General features: G+C 41.4%; 1 protein-coding gene and 1 long non-coding RNA gene across 2 annotated transcripts in view; both read left to right on the top strand.

Moving 5' to 3' along the window:
- LOC125314863 (disease resistance protein L6-like) overlaps nucleotides 1–22,552 on the top strand; it is a 63,822-nt gene that overhangs the window by 15,713 nt on the left and 25,557 nt on the right. Inside the window, exon 3 of the mRNA XM_048278104.1 lies at nucleotides 9,318–9,803. Within this exon, the coding sequence (XP_048134061.1) occupies nucleotides 9,325–9,803 (479 nt within the window). The 5' untranslated portion in view covers nucleotides 9,318–9,324. The remainder of the gene's footprint in view (nucleotides 1–9,317; nucleotides 9,804–22,552) is intronic.
- Nucleotides 11,527–11,845, top strand: LOC125314555. Its single transcript, XR_007198022.1, has 2 exons — nucleotides 11,527–11,735; nucleotides 11,816–11,845. It is a non-coding gene; the product is annotated as an uncharacterized LOC125314555 (long non-coding RNA).

Genomic DNA, 22,552 nt, shown 5'->3' with positions numbered 1-22,552 from the left:
TTAGGGGGCCATTGGTCGCATGCTTGTTCATTCTTGCCTGATACATCCGGACGTGCTGGACCGGGTTGGAAGTCCCATCATACTTCTCGAAATCGGGCATCTTGAACTTCTCCCGCACTGTGACCTTTGAAAAGACAGACAAGTCAATCCGGGGTATGTTGTGCGTTCCTTCCATCTCGCGGATCCGCTGCTCCATTTGGGCCAATAACTTGGCCATTTCATTAGATGATCCCATAGCCACGGGGCTGGCTTGAGAGACGAGAGCTGGTGATGGGGCGCTTGAGCTAGCGCCAGCAATGACAACATCCTCTAGTGGCATGGTGAAACCAGGGACATGCTCGGAAGCCTTCTCGGGATTGTGTGCGGGAGGGGTCGGAGAGGCGTCGTTCTGAGATGTTGGAGCGGTCGGGTGTTTAGCAGAAGCAACAGTAACAGTCATCATACGTTCCATCATTTGGCTCATCATACCCTCAAACCTCTGGTTCATAGCTTCGAATTGCTCCCGCAGAGCTTCCTGGACCGCATTGTTGATTTCAGCTTTGTCCGCCATTTTCTTAGCCACCGATCGGGTAATGTGCGGAGGATCCGTGATAAATTACTGTTCAAAAGTAACAAGCGAAAATAAGTATAACGAGCAAGAATAGCGAGTCGGTCCATGACGTCCCTCTAGACTCAACGAATGAAATGGGTATGGACAAAAAACTGAATCAGGCAGTTTTCAATTTCGTCGGCTTTTACGAAGAAATTCGTATTAATTCACACCTGCACCAGAATGACGCAAAAATTTACGAGCTGATAGATGATACAACGATGAACAACTTTCATGTTTCGCGCTAAGGTGGATTTCGCATGGATCAATACAGTTTATTACTTCTTTGAAAAATTTCAGCCTAGAAAACTGCTTCGTCAGATCCCCATAAAAAGAACGAAAGATCACTTAAAAATGTGATTCAAGGTCTGAAATTTTGCAGGATACTAGTTAAAGGACCACTCTAAAACTTTCATTTTTGGTGATTTAGCAAAGGAACTCATTCAGTGGTGGTAATCAGCGAAACAAAATTGGTACCAGTAAAGCTGTCAAAATTCCTGCGACATTGTTCTCAATGGAAAATCACTATTAAATGGAAAATGCATTGGATAATTCTCAAAATTTTACACATGATAGCTCAAGACGTTCTGAGCACTTTCCATTCACATGTTGGAATTAAAAAATGACTAGAAGAAGCTCGAAAAAATAAGACCATGCAGAGAGGTCACCTAGAAACAGTAACGTCCAGAATACATCCTAACGAAAACAATGACCAAAACTTATAAATAAAGACTCTAGCTAGCTCGAGCTATAGACTTCTGGGGGACAAGGCGAGCCTTGAGCTTCTTGTACTTTTCCTCGCTCTTCTTGGCTTCTTCCTTTGCTTTAGCAAGCTTACGCTTGAGACGATTGATCTCGAACTGCTTCGTGTCTTGTAGGGCCGCATGAGGTATAACCGGAAGCCATTCCTTTGGGATAACATGCCCTTGAATGTAGCTCACCGAGGCATGATATGTCTTGACCTCCCCAATAAGAATTCCCTTGGGAAACACTAGCTTGGTTGGCCGGCACCGCTCCCACATAGCATGAGCAAGAGCGACATGCTCCTCAAATCTTCGGCTCTTCAGGTCGAAGTCAATGCGAACCTCCACGCTTTTCAGGTTCGGAGGAATCAACTGTATCACGCCATATTGTCGGACTACCCTCATCGGATAGTACTCCGTAATGCCAGAAACTCCCAAAAGAGGGACCGGTGCTCCATCTCGACCTGTAAGCCTAGCCTCCTCCACTCTGAACCAAGGGGCATTCCATAGGAAAGTCACGGGACTCGGGCTTCCTAATAAGACTAGCCATTGGGAGTAATGATATTCGGGAACGCGGTCTTGCTCATTTTTAAACATCAAAAGAGGGTGCTCAAATTCAGAGATTTTCAAAATTTCAAGAAGGCTCCCAAATTTGGAAAAGTGGGAAAGGAACCAAACTTGAAGAAGCTCAGGTGAAGCGCGAAATGCTCTATCTTGGCTTGTTTTGAACTTTGTAAGGGAGATGAAGGTTTCCGCCAAAATGGCATTGACAAAATTTTTTCCATTATTTACTTGTCGGGCAAAAAACGCAATCATGGGGTCAATTGCATTTTGTTTATGCGGAAAAATGATTGAGCCGAAGAATAGTAGTATGAAAACCTTAGCTTTATCATATTCGAAGGGAGCTTTTGCAAAACATGAGTCCAAAAATGACACGGAGCAACTTCCTCGGTTTGCTTTCAAAACGTTAGCTACTTCATCTCGATTAACATTCAGATATTCAGATAGAACCAAGACCGGATCCTCCCCAATCGACGGAGTAATCAACCCAGAGTCAAGTGACTTTCCAACGAGAATGCCATACTCTTCTAAAGTTGGAGTTAGCTCATGCTTACCGAATATGAAAGTAGCGGGCTTCGGGCTCCGTAAATGCGCCGGTGCATGGATGAGACCAAATCGAAGTCGAATATGAATCAAGGGGAGCATTCGGCCAATGCGAAATCTAACGGTCTCTCGGCCACCCTCGGGCAATTCGCACCACCATCGCTTCAATTGATCTTTCGCCGGAGTTATGACTCGTACTTCCCCCATGATGTATAGCTCGAGACTATGACTCTCCTAAAGAATTGTCATGGACCGACCCAAAAATATAAGTAAGTAGGAGAAAAGGGTTCGAGAGAATACCGCCTTTGAATGCCCAAAATAAACAAGCACATAGACATACGCATGAAAATGCTCGTGAGGTTCGATTTCTATCTAACATGGCTTGGCAAAGGTGGAGCCCCGGGGATATCCGGACTAAATCACCTTGGCTTGTGATTGAACCAAGATCCCCCGCAGACATCCGGCTCGGCCAAGTAACGACCCACATCACACGGCGAATGATGGAGGTGTTAACTCTTGGCACCGATTTGAAAAGGTTCGGGACTCGAGAAGAGCGACTCGGGCCAGACGGCGATGGCCGAAGTATCCCTAATCAAGTACCATCCTAAGCCTAGCCATTCGGGTCCAATGGCGGGTTGTGTGTGCTAAGTGTGATGCGAAAACAATAAGGACATGCACAACAGTTTAAGCACTCAACACTCCAATATAAATCCTATACAATCTCCTTCAATCTGCACAAAAAGGTTAGCAAACACCCTCCCCTTATCACTCCAATCTGCAAGAACATTTAACACCTTCAGATGTGAGTTCCAATCAAGATCGCCCAAAGCAAGACATCCATGGAATTTTGTAGGCCTAAATCCACTAAAATTTTAATTTTCCAAAAGATTCAAGTGAACCGGTTAAGTCTTGAATTTTTTTTTGAAAAATTAAATTCAGTCCCCAATGGAGTCGCTAAGTTGTCACAACCTAAAAAATAAAATTTTTCAGGCTAATGGATTATCGGGCTAATTTAATGACTAACCCGATACGGACTCTCCCAAGCCCTACCAACTCGCAACTTTGGTTAATTCGGATGATCTTAAATTCGGAGTCGCCACTAACCATTTTGGGTAGGTTGATTAGAAACCTAAATAAAAATAGCGGGATGACTATTCTTATTTCTACGAACCAGAGACTAAGGATTCGGGGACTTGGTTACATTACCTAATTAAAGCTAATGCCCTTTCGGTACCTTAAATCCATGAAAATCCTAGATTTGACAACTCGATTGAGTTCACTTCAAAGTTTAGAAGATGGAGTTCTTTTTGGGGTTCGCTTATTTAGATGCATGGACAATATGAATGAGTGCAATAACATGGAACGCAAGGATTTTACCGAAATGATGTAATGATATGCTCATGCGAAAATGCAATGCAAAAGTGTGACGTGCAAATACGTGACATGGCAAGACATGATATACAAACAACTATATGTAGGCGCAAATCACGATATGACAAGTAGCATAGCATACGATGGACAATGATATAATAAAATGCATGCAAAGAACCATATAACGTAGTTAAAATATGCAATGAATTGCCTAAACATGCGATGATCACGTAACGTGTAGAAATTATGCCGAACATGCAAATTCAGATGTAATTAACCTAAACATGTAATCTAAATTGACTATCCTATTATGCGTGATCCTAAAACATGATTTCTACATGACGTGCAATGAGAGCATAATTGCATAAAAGGATATGACGTAGCGACACGTGAAACCGAATCATGCTATATAGCAAACAAATATGCCATGTGCGAAAACATGATATATGAAGATGACATGCAAACGTGGATATGCTATAATATGATGACATGCGACACAGTATAATATGACGAGCGAATATAAGATAGTACAAAATATGCAAAAAATATGCATGGAAGAATACGAGATATGCAACGAAATCAAAAATATGCGAGGCATTTTGAAAATTTGGAATGCAAATGTGATACTCGAAATTATGTAATGAATACGCAAGATATGCAGACGTGATAATTCGAATCACACGTAAGGATTTGCCGAATTTTTTTTGAGATTTTTTTATCCTCTTTTAGATGCAATTTTCGACCAGATTAGAAATATCCTTGATCCAATTCTCTTGATTTAAATCTTCAAGATAAACTTAATGAGATAAAGTTTTAAAGAAACCTCATCTTCCTAAAGATTTAATCAAACATGGTTTCTAAGAAACCATATCTCACTAAATTTTTTAGGATTTTCTTTTAAAAGTTTATCAAGAAATTTAAATCAAACCATATATCAATCGGGTATGGAATATCAATCCAATCAAATAATCCAAGATAGCGATCCACATCAAATCAAAACCCTATCCTTTTGCAATTTTTTCGAAAAAAAAAGGATATTTATAAATCTAAATTCGGCTTTTTGAAGATAGCGAATCAGATCTAAACGGCGATAGATCGGATTAACTAAATTCCCATCTTTACTAGGTTGGAGGGTCGTATCCGAAAGGCGACGGATAAGTTTATCCAACTTAACATAGATGTTGCCTATTAGGGAATAAAATTCCCTAATTTAGATTTAGGTTTTTTTTTATATTCAGAAAATTGTGCCTAAAGTAACAATAAACCCATTCCAAGCAACAATTTCTGAAAACTATGATGAAAATCACGACTTTTCTTTGATCTAGCAAAAACACTTTCTCCACTCAAATTTTAAACAAAATTCCGAGAAACAGAAGCTCGTTGATCAAAAGTTCACATTTTTCCTTTGACTCGATTGCAAACACGTGTGAATTCAACAAAGATAAACATATGCAATCTTTCGAAATACAAGGTCTACATCTTTGCCAATAAACTAAAGCAAGCAATATTATTCAACAATCAAGAGGGGAACTCACTGTTGATTGCTTCCTGGATTTGCTCTTAATAAACCTTCGCGAACGAGCAACTCTTGCTCCTCGGTATAGTAGCCTTTTATGAAATCTAGCAGAGACAACAAATTGATGAGTCAAAAGCAAGTGTCTCCACTAGCAGCCAAAAAATATTACAACTTCAGGGGATGGACTGCCGCTTCTCAATTCCTTTTGACTGCAACTTCACAAGTGGACCTTGTTACGTGTGACCGTGAATAAAGAATTCTGCCGACGAATTCACTGATTGCACTTTAGTGTCTTCAGCTCGGTGGACACGACGACAAATTGGTAAAAGAAGGTGTAGCGGCGGCCACGAGACAACGTCGTAGACTTGGGGATTGGTCGATGGAATCGAAGACCAACAAAGCAACGCCGAACTCTCTCTCACGTCTTTCTCAATTTTTTTTCTCAAAAATTCTGACCCCCCTTAACCCTAGGCATAGGGTTCTATTTATAGAGAGCTCAAATATTCTAAACCTAGTGGAGATAGGATTGAACGTTGACCGTTAGATTGGGAGTCCTAGTAGGACTTCGATTGAGTTTTTTAACCATTGGATTAAAAATCTGCACTTTGAGGAGTCTCACTTGGTTTGCATTTCTTCAAATTTTCGGCCAAATGAATGAGGGGGGCGAAATGGGCTACTTTTCAATGTTTTATGGGCTCGTTTTGTGATCCCGGACTCACTTGGACCTTAACTAATAAAATGGGTAATTAATTAAGGCCTTTTTGCAATTTAAAGAGCTCAAACGGGCTATTTTGAGTCCAAAATTATAGTAAAAATTCCGCAGCCTCTCTAGTAACTTTCGAGTCGATTTTAACTCGGTCGTCCATTGGGAACGTGCTCAATTGACTCATCTCTGGCCCTAGTTGACATGACGAAAATTAAATATGCAATGCATGAAAATTTATTTTTTGTGAGAATTATGAATAACTCTCATTTTTATGAATGATTTTTCTAAAATTAAAATTTAGGTATCAACACCACATGTTCCCCTCCTTTTGACTAAACCCTCCCCTTTCTCTCTCTGTTTTTTCTTCCCTTCAACTACTGCACCTCGTGTTGACGTTGTGATGAAGTCTCTTGTGATTGCAATGAGACTTAGCAGCGAAGGGCACAAGCCGCAGCAGCAACATGTTGATTCGGATTTGGGATTGACCGTTGGTAAATAGTCCTGTAACTGTCTTGCATATTCACGTTGTGGTGGGAACTAATGTCGTTGCTTGAGTAGTTTGCGAGTAATCATTTGTTTGTGGCTTGTGCTGGGTTTGGCTTCCCAGCATAGTATGACGAAGAAGTGGTAGCATACGGCAACAGACTTCGGATTCCACTTGGATAAATCCATAGTGAACTCGAAGCAACCTGTATAATTTATTGCATCTATCAACGAGGGGCAACAAAAATGAAAGATCATAAGAAAATTAATTATAGAAAAAAAGATTGGACAAAAGAGCATGTATATCATTGGGCATTAGGCCAATACGCTGGTCTACAAGAAAAGAGAGGAAAAGAAAAAGGCCGTCAAGGGTACGTTTATTTGATGAAAAATCAATCATTTGAAAAATATTATTCTGAAAATGATCATTTGTATTGTTTAAAATAACTACCCTATTTAAAATTTTGCGTTATCGGGAACAATTTAAGGCTTAACATTTACGTGAATAATATTTTTTTTATTAATCCATCTTTGTAAGCCATTTGAGCGATCGTTTTAGGAAAATGTTGGCCGAATCGTTCATTTTGTTGAAAGATTGTGATCTCATCTGCATCACCGAATATCGAATACAATGATTCGGTTCCTCACTTGTGAGATTGGTGAGAGTATCTATTTCGTAGCTCATGTTCCGAGCATTCACGGAGTAAGGTGCGCACGATGCTTAGTTTTTTGCTCGCCCATAAAATGAATTCAGTGTCTGGAACTTTCACCGGCCCGACCTCCAATCTGGTGGCCCGCCATCCCCAACCACCGGCACCACCACATGTCCTCCATCACTTGGAAGCGATGCTTCATCTCTCGACGTTACATTACTAGTCATGTTATGTCTATTGCCCTGAGCTTATTATGTCAGTTCATAGTACATGCCACATGGGGATAATCATTTCTCATGTATAAAGGTGGGACTATTAATACTTGAAAAAGACCTTACGATATCTAGAAGTTGTCTGGTGTCTAGAAGGCGTTGCCCCTTTGAGACCCTCGCTCGAACAGCTACTTGAAAAAGACCTTATGATATCTAGTTGTAGTATATCTATCTACCCTCTCGTGATGGACACCCCATGTGAAATTATAGATTTTCGATCTCTCAAAGTGCAACTCGGCTCATCAGTCACCGGAAGATATTGTCAAGTTTCGGCAGTGGGTACAAAAAGTCGATACCCCGAATCACCAATTTCTTAAGCGGGCTAAATCGTTTCTTTTGTCGAATATAACACTACGACAGCATGATCTCTTTTTTCCCTAACGCGGGAACATGCCATGAGCCAGATTGAGGTTGGAGAAATTTGAATCGCTCTCGATGCTGAACGCGAGCCAACTCAAAACATCGGGTCGATTACGCATTGTTCAATTCTCTTCTTCACCCAACAAACACAGGAATGATGCAAATCGACATGGATTGGACGGCTATGTGATTTGACACGATGTATTGGGAATGTCTGATTACGTGGCGCGCGACGGACCAATGATCGGACACCACGCGTATTGTCTGAATTGGGAATGCATTCAGACGCACGCGACATGAATGCAAACGGAAGCCACATCGGCCCAGAGTTCGAGCATGAGGAAACTTCCCAACAACCTCACGTGTCGTTTTCTCATTGGTGGAGACTCTTTAACTGCTGAGACTGGCGGTTTTGACTCGCGGTTGAAAACCGCTTATCATAGTTTGAAACACTTGTCTGCACACAAAAAAAAAAAAAAAAAGAACATGAGAATCTATTTGACTGGGTTGAAGGAATCTGTTCGCACAAAGACGCTGCCAGCCTACCCATTTATGTTGCCACGACTACACAGCCATCGCCGAGGCCGGCGATGGCTGGCCCGGCCTAGCCTCGATTGCGGCCGGCGACGCTAGGCCTCGTCTATTGCTCGCCACAGGCCAAAGAAGAAGGGAAAATGAAAAAAGAAAAAAATAACGAAAAAGGGAAAAATTAAATTTTAGGAATTTGAAAAAATAAATAAAAATCAACTCAAGAGAATGAAACAACCAAATAAATCAATGAGAAACAACAAAGGACGTAACGAATTTATTTGGTTCAGTCTGAGCCTTACTTCACAGGGAGAGTTCATCACAGATAATCCAGTTCAAATGCTTAAATCCACCGTGTTTACCCTTACGGAGAATTACACCACAGTTTGAAACACTTGTCTCCACAAAAAATGAAAACGTGAGGATATAAACTCTTTGCACAAAGAAAAGATCACCTTGTGTTCCTCTCCCTCTGGGCGGCTAAAAGGAGAACTCCACCTCTTTCTTTTTTTAATCCTTGTTTGGCGCCGCCGAAGCTAAAGGTGATGAGAAAAATAAAACCCACCACCTTCTTCTGTTGGGCCAAAACAAGCCATCTTCACGAGGATAGTATCTGAATTTACGATTGAGATCGTAAGTACTGTGCATCATAAATATTAATTATCAATTATAGCAGTTTTTGATGATTAATATTAGCCACAAATTCTCAAAGGATCGAAGCTCACAAATATTGCTTTCTGTCTTTCTCTTTTCCTCTCCTGCTTTCCGACACTCATTCTCTCTCTCCCTTATTTTCTTCTCTTCCTCCTCGTCCCGGGCCCCCCTCCTCTTTCTTCCTTTTGTCTTCTTATGCCCCTCATTTTCCTCTTCCGTGTCCTTTCGACTAAACTTTCTCCCTTTTTCTCTCTCCCTTTTGCGGGGACGTTTTGAGTGTCCTCTCTTTCCACACGGTTTCATTACACCTCCTGTTTGTGCAGCTGCAAAGTCCGAGCAAGCAAAATGGCATCAACCGGTGGTTCCGGCGCGTCCGCAGCCCAGTACGACGTGTTCCTGAGCTTCAGAGGGCCCGACACTCGCAACAACTTCACCGACTTCCTCTACCGGACCATGGTCGGCCAGGGGATCTTTGCCTACAGAGACAGCGAAGAGCTCCACGCCGGTGACCGGATCGACGATCTCCTCAGAGCAGTCGGCAACTCCAAGATCTGCATACCGATCTTCTCCAAAGGCTACGCTTCGAGCCCTTGGTGCCTCCGTGAGCTCGCTCGTATGATGGAGCTCTATGAATCGACTAGGAAGCCGGAGATCCTACCCATCTTTTTTGACGTCTCGGCCTCTGACGTCAAGCTCAAGACGGAACTGTACGTGAAGGACTTGGACAAGTACGAGCAGAGGGCGGGAGGCGACAGCAAGGAACAGTGGGAGGCGGCTCTGAGAAAAGTGGGTCAGATCGTAGGATGGGAAGTACAAGGGAAACCGTAAGTAAATGCTTGTAACTTTTTTCAAGCTTCAGTCGATACGCTATTCTCTCCGTGTTCTTTTGAGTAGGAGTGAAAACAAGCTAGTGGCTCGAAATTAGATATGAAGTATGTTGGTCGCTGCATCATATACAAACCGGTTTTTTGGTACATGAGCAGTAAATTTCATCAGGGGAAAAAAAAAAGCCAATCCACGAATTCTCATAAATAAGCAGGGTCATTGTGGCTAATGATAGTTCTGTGAGTGACTTTGATGAAATTCTAGAATGACGTCTGTAATTTGGTCCGCAAAGAAATATCTTCTTTCTCAGAAATAGGAAGTAGTAGTGAGATTGTTATTTTGTTTTCCTTTTACTAAAAGTGTTTGGTTTGTGACAGACACGGTGAAGTTATTAAACTCGTTGTGGAAGAGGTTCTGCGTAAGCTGGAAGTAAAACAAGTACATCTGGACAGCAAATTGGTTGGGGTAGACGAAGGAGTAGAGGCCATAATGGAGTTGTTAGATGTTGACTCCAGCGCTGGTGTGCGTTTCGTTGGAATTTGGGGAATGGGTGGGATCGGTAAGACTACTCTCGCTAAGATTGTTTTCAATAAATTATGTCCCTGCTTTGATGGCCAATGTAGCTTCATTGGGGACATCAGAGAATTGTCAATCGGAAATGGCCTAAAAGATGTGCAAAAAAAGTTGGCAACCGACATTTCTGATTCTAGATTTGTCGAAAAATTTATCAACGCTGATGAAGGGATAGAGAGCATAAAGAGGAGTGCTGGTTCTAAGAAAGTTCTCATTGTCCTAGATGATCTAGACAGGAAAGAACAGCTGAAGAAACTGGTGGGGGGGCCTAACACTTTTGGCTCGGGGAGTAGGATCATCGTTACAACAAGGGATAAAACGATTCTGGACGAAGTAGAGGGAATCTTAACTTATGAAGTAAGGCAAATGGATCAAGGTAAAGCACTAGAGCTTTTCAGTTTGCATGCCTTTGACAACGCCTCTCCTCCCGATACTCATCAGATTCTCTCTCGAGAAGTTGTATATGCAACGGGGGGACTCCCATTGGCTCTTGAAGTCATAGGTTCCTATCTTCGTCGCGAAAATGAGGAAATTTGGAAAGAAATGCCGGAAAGGTTGAAGAATGTACCAATTGATGAAGTCCGGCAGAAGTTGAAAATAAGTTACGATGCATTAGATGATGTGGAAAAGGAAATTTTTCTCGATATCGCATGCTTCTTCATGGATGAAAAGAAGTCACGAGCAACCTATTTTTGGCATGCTTGTGATCTATACCCACACATCTCATTGAAAAAACTTAATGATCTGTGCCTAGTTAAAATTGTTAGGGATTCGACCATAAATATGCATACATTTGGGGATGGTAGTATATGGATACATGACCAGCTGAGAGACCTTGGAAGATTCATCGTTCGCCAAGAATGTACCAAGTATCCGACAAGGCGCAGAAGGTTGTGGGATGACAAAGAAGCTCTGACAGCAGTAAGGTTGAAAGAGGTAAGGTAAAAGTAGGTTTCTTACGTTAGTCACCGTACAATTGCTTTCCTACTTCCCATTCAAAAGATTCCTTTTGGCAACTATGAATAACAAAGTTAATGTTTTCAAGCTCATTCTCATAGATGGTTTTTTATTGGCAGAGAAAGGGTGAACTTCAAGCACTCAATCTATTTGAACATCGTTCGGATCCCATCTGCATTACTCAAGAAGAACTTGAGAGGATGCCTAATCTGAAATTCCTCAAGTTAAGAGCGGGGACTTTTGTTGGAGACATCAACAATCATCTCCAGGAGCTAAGATGGCTGTCTTGGTATTCTCCTCTGCGTTGTACAATGGCCAATTTTCACTTGGAAAATCTAGCCGTTTTAGAACTTTCAAACGTTGACTACGGCGAAAACCGGGGTGGATGGAACATTTTGAAGGTGTGAATTTGTACTCTTGTTATCTCAACATAGCGTTCTCTCTTTGATCCTCCCCGATAATTTTTTAGCTACTTTTGCAGATGGCAAACAAATTAAAAGATCTTTCTCTCTCACGATGTAGTAAATTGAAATGGACTCCCGACTTTTCCGGATGCCCGAGTTTGGAGAGATTGTCTCTTTCCATGAATGATAACTTGCAAGAAGTTCACTCCTCTATTGGGAAGCTAAAAGATCTTACTCACTTGGACATTTTTTTTTGCGAGAGTCTTCGAAATTTGCCTGAAGAGATTGGAGGACTGGTAAAGATGAAGCACTTCTCTATCCGGTCGTACAACAGCATGAAGAAACTTCCATACTCTATCTGGAAGTTAGTGTCACTATCTGAGTTAAGAATATCATGCCCAAGCCTTACAAGTTTACCGGACCCTATTGATGACGCAAAACACATGTCATCCCTTGTTTTATCAGGCAAGTCAATTGTGGAACGTCCAATTTCTATTGGAGTGCTTACACAACTCGAGTTCCTTTCGCTCTCTATGTGTGAAGGGTTGCAGAAGATTCCAGAATCAATAGGCAACTTGACATCATTACGGGAGTTGGATCTTGCGGGTACACCCATTGTTGAGTTGCCCGATTCTATAGAAAATCTCAAGCGATTGAAGGTGTTGAGGATACAAGGTTGTGCGATAAGGAGGTTACTTGCCGGTATTGGAATGCTAGAGAGGTTGGAGGAGCTCAATGCCAATGGTTGTAGACGACTTGAAGGCGAACTTCCCGCTGAAATTGGCAAGCTATCGTGTCTAAGAATCCTGGACTTATCATATACTCGTGTTAGCGTAGTGCCGACAGCAATCAATTCCCTCACGCAACTCCAAGAGCTGCATTTAAGTGGTTGTAACAAGCTGCAAGAGTTGCCAGAGCTTCCCTCGAGTTTGAACTGTCTACATGTTCAATCGACATCATTGCGGTTAGTTTCGGATCTCAGTAACCTCACGAATCTAGTGGAATTGCATCTTCCGGAGGTTCCCTTGCCATCAATGGGGTTGGGTTGCCATCCTCGACTTAGAGAACTCACTTATTCTGGCATGGATAGTTTCAACTCGGTCGTTGTTGGACCAGAACTTTCCTACTTGAAAAATCTGTCAAAATTACGTCTTTATCGCTCTCCATGTAGGGAAATTCAACTTGACGGGCTTGAACTGTTGAGGGATTTGGAGGTGGAATGTTGCCGGTTTCTCGAGGGATTGCCAGTTATTTCATCAAGCATGAGGAAACTCAGTAAAATGACAGTTTGGGATTGCCCAAAGCTACTTGAAATTCGATTTCGCAGTCCGATGGAATCATTAGAGGAACTTCAAGTGGGATGGTGCGGTCCCCCGGGAGGGTTGTGTGGTTTATCAAACTTGAAAAAGCTGAAGACCCTAAAGATCGACACGTGCGATGGGCTACGGGTTGTTGAGGGCCTTGAAGAATTGGAGCTTTTGAGTTATTTGTTTGTAGTCTGTTGTGGATCGTTGGAAAGGTTGATTGATGTATCCAACTCAAAGATACCAAATGAATGCACGATATCAATATCGCGTTGTGCGAAATTATCAAGCTGTAATATCCCTTATGGGGATTATAGAGAGATGATTCTTGGGAGGACGGGGAAGACATTCAACGAGGTGCGCCTTCCTTCTACCATTCCCTTCATTTTATATTTTTATTTTTCGTAAACGCATATAGTAGGCATGACTTTCCGTCATTTTCCCTTCTTTCGTTCTCTTCCTTAGTCTCTCCATCTGTCTCATAACCTCTTGGCATGTAGTGGTTCGTTTAGAATACAAAAAACATTCCGTCAATTTTATAGTGGACACGTGTGTTATGAGTTGGTTATGTAATTTGAATTCTTCCACCTGTCAACCATCTAACGGTGAGTACGTAAAACTTTCTCTTACATTGACAAAATAAAGATCCTTTGTATAAACATGAAAACGATCTTGATTGTCCGAATAAATATATCTTAAAACTACACTTTTCCTCTGAAATTTAACGCAAAAAGAGATTAATTTATAGAAAAATATATTTGAAGCTAACTCAGTTTTGGTATATCTTTTTTCACTTTTTTTTTTTTTTTTACTTTTTTCATGGCTCACCCAATTTTTGCCTTTTTCTCTTGTTCATGGAGCCTTGGCAAGTTTCTGGTGTTATTCGTTGAAAAGGTTGACTGAACATTTCACACATAAATATAGATATCTCTCTCTCTCTTTCTCCCCGACGTACTTCTTGATTAATTATGAACATTTGAAAAAGACAGCCACAGCAACCATTGTTTATCGAGAATTTTCATTGGAAGTAAATAAACCTGTACCAAATAAGATGAGGAGCAGTGTTTATACATTTAGTGCAACGACATTGCGGGCTCGTCGACATGTTGGTGTAAGAACGTGCATTGCATCTTTAATTGTTAGCTGGATGGTAACTCATGAATGTGTCGTCTAACCCACTTGACCGTAGTCATTGCAGCTACGGATCAATTTTGTCATGCTAGTGACGGTAGACTCTGTAATTGGCACATGTTAATCTTAAGCAATCGTCGATCCTCTCATGCCCGATGATTGTGCTGTCATACGCTTGTTTGTGTGACTGGCTTTGCCCTACAGGTTCACGAATGCTTGTGAAGCAAACGATTGTGATGTTTGGACTTAACGGCATGATGATTAGATCATAGTTGCATTTTCTTGTCCTCCAATATAGGTAGAAGACTAATTCATCTTTTCCTGTTCTAGGAGGATGAAATGGAGAAAGATTCGGAAGATTTGACGAAGGAGAACGACAGCATTGATTGTCCAGATTTGGAAGATTTGACGGAGCAGAACGACAGCATTGTTTGTCCAGATTTGGAAGATTCAACGGCGGAGAACGGAGAACGACACATTGATTATTCAGATTTGGAAGATTTGACGGAGCAGAACGACAGCATTGTTTGTCCAGATTTGGAAGATTCAACGGCGGAGAACGACAGCATTGACTGTTCCATAGGCATATTAGAATGTATCTGCAAGCCCTTCTGGTTTATTCAACGAAGGAGGATAGCTCATGCGAGAATGCAGGAAAATGCAGACGTGGAGTCAGGATAAGCTGAATGGATCTCTATGCTTTATGGTTGAGGGTATAAAAGCTAAATCGATTGCTCCAAGAGAATACTTGCACTCTTCTTGGAATACTCAAGTGCGTTGGGGGTCGAAGGACAAGTTTCCCGGAAACAGGAACGCAATTTGCGTATGAAATCTACTCTGCTTCGATGATTTGCTAACTTATTCGCTTAACTCATTCCCTTGGTGAAGATCTGTTGAGAATATTTGGCCGATGAGGGCATATTTGTCTATTTTTCTTTATTATTTTCTGAATAACAGCAATAAGGGCAATATTGTAATTCTTGGCCTTTTTGACTTTATTGTAAATAGATAGCTTGGGGTCATATTGACCTAACCAAGCATTCAGTTTAGTTTTTTCTCTCAATATGGTATTAGTTCAAGGGCTGAATTGAAACCCTAACCCTAATTTCTTCTCTAAGCAAGCGTTCTTTTCTCTCTCTCTCTCTTCTTGCCTTCCCCCTCTCCCACCACAGTTCCTTCTCACTTTTTTTTTTTTTTGGCTCTCTTTCACAACATAGAGCAGCACTTATGAGGTGATTCTTTGAATCTAGTGTTTGCCTTAAATCACACCTCTATGAGATAAATTAAAACTTATGCGATTATTTGGATCTTCTTAATTGAAATTGTTTCTGCCTTGCCGCTAGCCTATAATTTTCTCGTTGCGAAGACCAAAGTACTGCAATCCGTGGAGAATTATCGATTGTTTTTTCAGGTTTTCAAAACCCCGAAAAAAAAATCGATTTTTTGCCTTCCCTTGATCCGATTTGGCTGATTTTTGGAGGACAAATTCATACTATTAACAGAGGACTTTGTTCCAAGTTTTTGGCCTTTTTTGGCAAGTTTTTGGTGGTTTGATTATTCCTTTCACCCTTTTCGAATAGACTTGTAAGACATAATGTTTGAGGGTTCGGCTCTACACCTACCAGAGATGGTCGTATAGATTATATTACTTTTGTTGCGATCCCCATGAAGCTTGACGGCACAAATTATTTGATATGGTCTCAATGGACATTCTTGACCATTACAGGTCGTAGGCTTATAGGACATATCAACGGCACTTCTGTAATGCCGAGTCGGGCTTCAGATCGAAACTTAATTTGAAAGCATTTGAGATAACTACCTTTAAACTACAAGATTTGTAATTTGAATTTAAGTTCATTCATAAATATCGAAAATCATAAAAAAAAAATCCAGAAAATTCGAAAATTTTAAAAAAAGAAATCTTCATGGCTCATATTTAAATCCTCTCACAAAATCTCAAAAAAAAAAAATTTGAAAAAAAGATATAGCAAGAATATGCTTTCTTAAAAAGCACATCTCATAATCTTTAGATAGATAGGATTTTCTGGAAATCCTATCTTATGGATTGCATCTTTGAATGAAAATCTTTTCAAATCCATCTCAATCTTTAAAACATGTAGGCTTAGGGTTAAGAGATTTTCTTAAATGTTGGGGCTTAATGCAAATTAAATTCGAAAATTTTAAGATAATCTTGAACCACTTCACTCTCATTTTCCATTGATTTTTAATTTCAAAAATAAAAAAAATACAAAAATCATAAAAAGAAAACCTATAAAAACAATGCACCTTTGAGCCTTAAGTCGAAATTCATCAAAAATTGCCAAATTGAACATTTTTCATGAAATTGGTACTGAAATGGCATTAATTAAAAAATTAATGTAACTAAGTCCCGAACTTAATATCTCCGGTTCGTAGAAGTAATTAGTTCTCCTATTAATTTACCTACGTTTCTAATCGACCTATCAAAAAATGATTAGTGACGGCTCCGAAAAATTAGAAATCTTTTGTAAGATAATCACTTGAACCATAAGTTACGATTCGGTATAACTTGGGAGTATTCGAGTTAGGTTAGTTAATTTAATTAATTAATATGGTAATTCATTAACCTAAAATTTGAAATTTCGAGTTTTAGTCGCGACTTCCCTCCCGATTGGTAGGCCGCGGCCACCGGTGAGCTTTGAGGCCATCGGATCCGGCGGCCTCGAGGTTGTCGGCCTCGGCTAGCTCAAGGCTTGCCTAGTCTCGATGAGCCTCGCTCGAGGACCACGAGCCTCAAGTTCATCGGCTTCGCACGAGCTCGGATGTCGGATCTGGTGGCCTTGCACTCTTAGGCCCCAGCCATTATCTCAATTGCAAGTAGACATGGCCACGGGCTGGTTTGGGTGCGGAACCGGCCCGGCCTCTCATGGGCCGGTTCCGATTTTAAAAAATTAGGAACCAACGGTTCTGAGCCGGTTCCAAACCGGCCAAAAAAAAAATTAGGGAAAGAGCCGTGGCTCTTCCCCCTCTCCCCCCCGAAACAAAAACATGCGGTTCTAAACCGGGACCGGCGGTTCACGGCCCGTGGTCATGCCTAATTGCCGGTGTTGGGGAGCAAGACTATGGACGAAGAGGAGAAGAAGGTTGGGTTTCAAGGTAAAATGCACCCCCATATCTAGTGGCCTCGAATAGATCCGGCGGCATTTAGGATCGTTGGCGACCTCGAGCAGATCCGGCGAGCCTCGATCTTGCCTTCCACCAATGAGCTCCATGGCCATTGCGTCGCATAAGGAAGAAGGAAGAAGGAAGAAGATAAAATGAAAAAATAAGAAAGAAATATAAAAATATAGAATTAGCAACTGAGCCGACTGTTCTACCAAGTGTGATGGTGGGACGGTCAACTAATGACCTCAAATATCGTTTGTTGAATCCAAATCACTTGCTAGTCCGGTTTCATCGGTTTTATTGCCCAATTCTTCCTCTTCCCCCTTGCCGCCACCCACACCCCCCACAACCTCCCCCCCCGGCGTTTTCTTTTCTTTTAACTTTTATATGTTTTTATTGTAAGCTAAAATTAGAAGACAAAGTTATAATAGGGTTCACACAATAAAAGTTCTAATGAAACATATCCAATTAACAAGTATATCACGCAGATATTTGGTGTGTACATGTCAGCATGGACTTTTAGGCGACAAGCATACAGATATGTGGTGCGCGTGAGCCCGTCACTCTCACAGAATGTCATCTTAGCTTTCCTCAATTCTTAATAACTAAAAAAAACATAATTATCTTGTATACCTTGTCTTCTAAATTCAGCTTACAATAAAAATATATAAAAGTAAAAGAAAAAAGAAAAAAAATGAAAGTGGAGTCAAAATGATGAAGCCGGATCAGCAAGAGATTAGATTTCAATAAACAGATTTGCGATCATTAGTTGACCTTCCCACCGTCTCACTTGGTGGGATAGCCAGCTAAGCATTTTTTAATATAAAATACAGAATATAAAATATAATTAAAAAATTCATTTTTTTTTTTGCCTAAGATAAAATCATGAAAGTGAAATTATTTTCCAATGAAAATCAAACATAAGAAAACGTCTTTCATCACATATTGCCAAAAAAATAAAAATAAATCATTTTCTGAGAAAATGATTTTCTGGAAACTGAATTCCGAGAAAAATGTTTTCGGTGAAGCAAACGCACCAATAAGAAGAGAATTCTGAACTATTCATCTCATTGGTTGGGCCAAGCTTGACGAATATAAGAAATATTGGGCCCAATAGGTAAGGTCAAAGCTCATAGAGCACACCACCTTGCGAATAAGCGCAGTATAGTAAGCCCACGATCTTCCTCTGCAGGATGCAAATGTCCTTTGGCAATGTATGCTCTCTCTCTCTCTTTAGCCTCTCCTTTTGGAAAAATACATTGACCTGGGCATTGGAGATCCTCAGCGGACAAACCTCCGACGATTTCAGTTTTTGGCGTGCTTTTCGCCCATAGCAATTGGGCCCTTTACCGTTTAGTCGAGGACTCGCCCGGTTCGCACGTCGACAAAACTTATTCCTACTAATTAGACTCCGGCATGTTGATCCACCCTTCTAAACATGTTCTCCACGTCCAATTATGCAACGGGGCACATTTCATTGAAGAACTTGAAGGGAAAAAAATAAAAGAGACTTCTTTATTTCAATACTGGCAGCTTGAGGTAAGCTTCTATCGAGAGAGCCCGACAATTCATTACTCATAATTCGATCAGATCTGAATTTACATCTCAACAACAACAAAATTTCCAGTTAAATGATTTAAGGTTCGAATCTTTACCGCGCACGGTTACTTCGCTCACTCTATATTTTCTTCTTCCCTTTTCCTCTCATTCTTTCCTCCATTCATTACATCTCTCTATTTTATTCTACACTCCCTCTCTCCTTTTCCTGCTCTTTATCTCCTTTGTTTTCTTACGCCCTTGGTTGCTTCTTCCTTGTCCCACGTATTCCCCTTGTAAAAATTGTTAAAAAGTCTTAAGTCTATTGCACTTTTACCAATTTAACCTTAAACCTTTTAATTATTCCAATTCAGTCCTAAACCTTTTGCATTTGTGCTAATTTAGTTCATCTGACCAACTTTGACCGGCCAGCGCTAAGACCGGCATTGACGTAAAAAACTTCTAATAATATTTTAATGTCTTTGAATTATTTTTCTTTTCTCTTCTTTTCTTTTCTTTTTTTGGATAATTGGGCAATTGCAATTCATCTTCTGGTTGGAGCTCATGTCGTTGCTTGAGCAGTTGAGTTACTCAGCTATCGGCGATGGTTCGCTGAATGTGGTCACTCATTTGTGACTTGTTATGGGTTTGGCACCCCAGCTTAGTTTTACGACGAATTGGATTTGACTTTTTCGAGTTTGACAGGGTCAAAACGTCCTTGTATGAACGGAGACGTTTAATTTAAGCATTGAATGCCGATCCGGACCAAAAACTCGATCCGGACGTGGGTATGGGTCAATTTCGAGGAAGAGGCTTTTGGCGGATTCCTTGTAATCGGTTTGTGCATTCACATCATTTCCACATTTTCACACAACCGAAGACGCAGCTCCAAGACCGAGCAAGCAAAAACCAGAGCCAAAAGAGTAGGCGACCAAAACTTGGTAGCAACAACCAGTGGTTCTGGTGCGTCAGCGACCAAGCACGACGTGTTCCTGAGCTTCAGAGGGCCCGACACTCACAACACCTTCACCAATTGCCTCTACCGGACCATGGTCGGCCAGGGCATCGTTGCCTATAGAGACAGCGAAGAGCTTCATGTCGGTGATCGGATGGACGATCTCCTGAGAGCGGTTGGCGACTCCAGGATCTGTATACCGGTCCTCTCCAGAGGTTACGCTTCGAACCCTTGGTGCCTGCGCGAGCTCACTCGTGTGACGGAGCTCAACGAATTGACCGGGAAGCCAGCGATCCTACCCATCTTCTTCGACGTCACGCCTTCCAACGTCAGGCTCAGGACGGAACTGTACGCGGAGGACTTGGAGAAGCACGAACGGAGGCACGGCAACGAGATCAGGCAACGGTGGAAGGCGGCTCTGAGAAAAGTGGGTGAGATCAAGAGATGGGAAGTCCAAGGGAAACCGTAAGTGGCGGTGAAAACAAGCTGGAGGCCTTCCAAATTTGATATCATATATTGGTCAATGCGTCCTACACAAACAGGTTTTTTGGTATATGAGCAGGAAATTTCAATTCTCACCAAAAGCGAGAGCCACTTCACTGATTCCCATACTTAAGCAGGGCTATTTTGGCTAGTGATAGTAATCTAATTATAGAATTGAAAGGGCTTATCGGAACCGAATCAGACGATCACACAAAGAATCAAGAAAAATTGGAATGATGCACGAGATTACCCAGATTCATCCCAAGATTAGGGCTACGTCCTGCAAAAAGATTTTCACTATATTTTTCGGTTTACAGCCAATTCGCGAATTACAATGATAAAACCGAGCAAAATATATATGCCCAAAAACGGGCTAAAAAACCTAAATCTCTTAATCCCAACCATACGGGTCAGCTTAAATAAAAGCCCAAACCCGTAGAAGTTTCGGGGGCACTACCCCCGAACCCCCGCTTGCTGACCGGGCAGCGGAACCCCCGTCGGGAGGCGCTGCTCCCGAACCCCCGCCCGCTGACGGGACAGCGGGACACCCGTGTCGGGGGCGCTGCCCCCGAACCCCCGCATCCCGCGCGTAGGGGTCACATGTCGTTGGGTAACACTTCAGTTTCCCTAAGCTCACGTGGGCGTACCCGATGTAAGAAACAAGGGTCCCCGAAGTATTCGCCAACTCCAACAAGAATGATGTCCGTATAGAAACATCTTCTTCCTTAGAAACGTTTTATCGGCTTAACACCGATCACATCCTGCGGAGTATCACTCCAAAATTTTTCTGGTTTTATAGAACTTACGTAGGACTAGAAACAGCGATCCAACTCAAATGCTATCTGCTAGGAAGTAGTAGTGAGATTGTTATTTTGTTTTCTTTACTAAAAGTGTTTGGTTTGTGGCAGATACGGTGAAGTTATTGAACTCGTTGTAAGAGAGGTTTTGCTTAAGCTGAAAGTAAAACAAGTACATCTGGACAGCAAATTGGTTGGGGTAGACGGACAAGTTGAAGCCATAATGGAGTTGTTAGATGTTGACTCTATCCCTGCTGTGCGTTTCCTTGGAATCCATGGAATGAGGGGCATTGGTAAAACCACTTTGGCTAAGATTGTTTTTAACAAATTATGTCTTCGCTTTGATGGCCAATGCAGCTTCATCGAGAACATCCGAGAATCGTCAAACAGAAATGGCCTAGTTGATCTGCAGAAACAATTGGAGTCCGACATCTTTGATTCTAGATTTGTAGGCACTCTTACCAACACTGAAGAATGGATACATGGCATAAGAGGGAGAGCTGGTTCTAAAAAAGTTCTCATTGTTCTAGATGATCTAGACAAGAAAGAACAACTTAAGAAACTAGTGGGGGGACTCGACACATTTTGTTCCGGGAGCAGGATTATCACTACAACCAGGGATGAACGGATTCTGGATGAAGAGGAGGGAATCTTAGCTTATGAAGTAAAGCAAATGGATCATGACAAAGCGCTAGAGCTTTTCAGTTTGCATACCTTTAACAATATCTTTCCTCCCTATGCTCTTCAGAGTCTCTCTCGAGAAGTTGTGTCTACAACCGGGGGACTCCCGTTGGCTCTTGAGGTCATAGGTTTCTATCTTCGTCACCAAAAAGAGGAAGTATGGAAAGAAATGCTAGAAAGGTTGAATGTACCTCATAACGAAGTCTGGGATAAGTTGAAGATCAGTTATGATGCATTAGGAGACGAGGAAAAAGAAATTTTTCTTGATATCGCATGCTTCTTCATATATGAAGAGAAATCATGGCCAACCTATTTTTGGGATGCGTGCCGTTTATATCCAAATAGCTCGTTGAAAAAACTTACTGATTTGTGTCTAATTAAAATTGTTAGTGAGGATCAAATATGGATGCATGATCACCTGAGAGACCTTGGAAGAGAAATCGTTCGCCATGAATGTACCCAAAATCCGAGAGGGCGCAGTAGGTTGTGTAATGGCAAAGACGCTCTTGAAGCAGTAAGGTCAAAAGAGGTAAAGCAAAAAGTAGGATCCATATATTAATGACAATATGATTATTTTCTCACTTCTCATTTAAAAGTTTCCTTTTGGAAATTTCAATTTAGTGTTTACAAGCTCATACTCATTGAAGGTTTCTACTGGCAGAGAAAGGATAAAGTTCAAGCACTCAATGCAGATGAACATCTTTCGGATCCCATCAGCATTGTGGATGAAGAACTTGAGAGGATGCCTAATCTGAAATTCCTCAAGTTAAGAGCAACGACTTT

Source organism: Rhodamnia argentea, chromosome 4 (genome assembly GCF_020921035.1).
Source record: "Rhodamnia argentea isolate NSW1041297 chromosome 4, ASM2092103v1, whole genome shotgun sequence".
NCBI classification, from domain to species: Eukaryota; Viridiplantae; Streptophyta; class Magnoliopsida; order Myrtales; family Myrtaceae; genus Rhodamnia; species Rhodamnia argentea.
The sequence above is the reverse complement of the archived record's forward strand: the minus strand, read 5'-3'. Positions and strand labels throughout refer to the sequence as shown.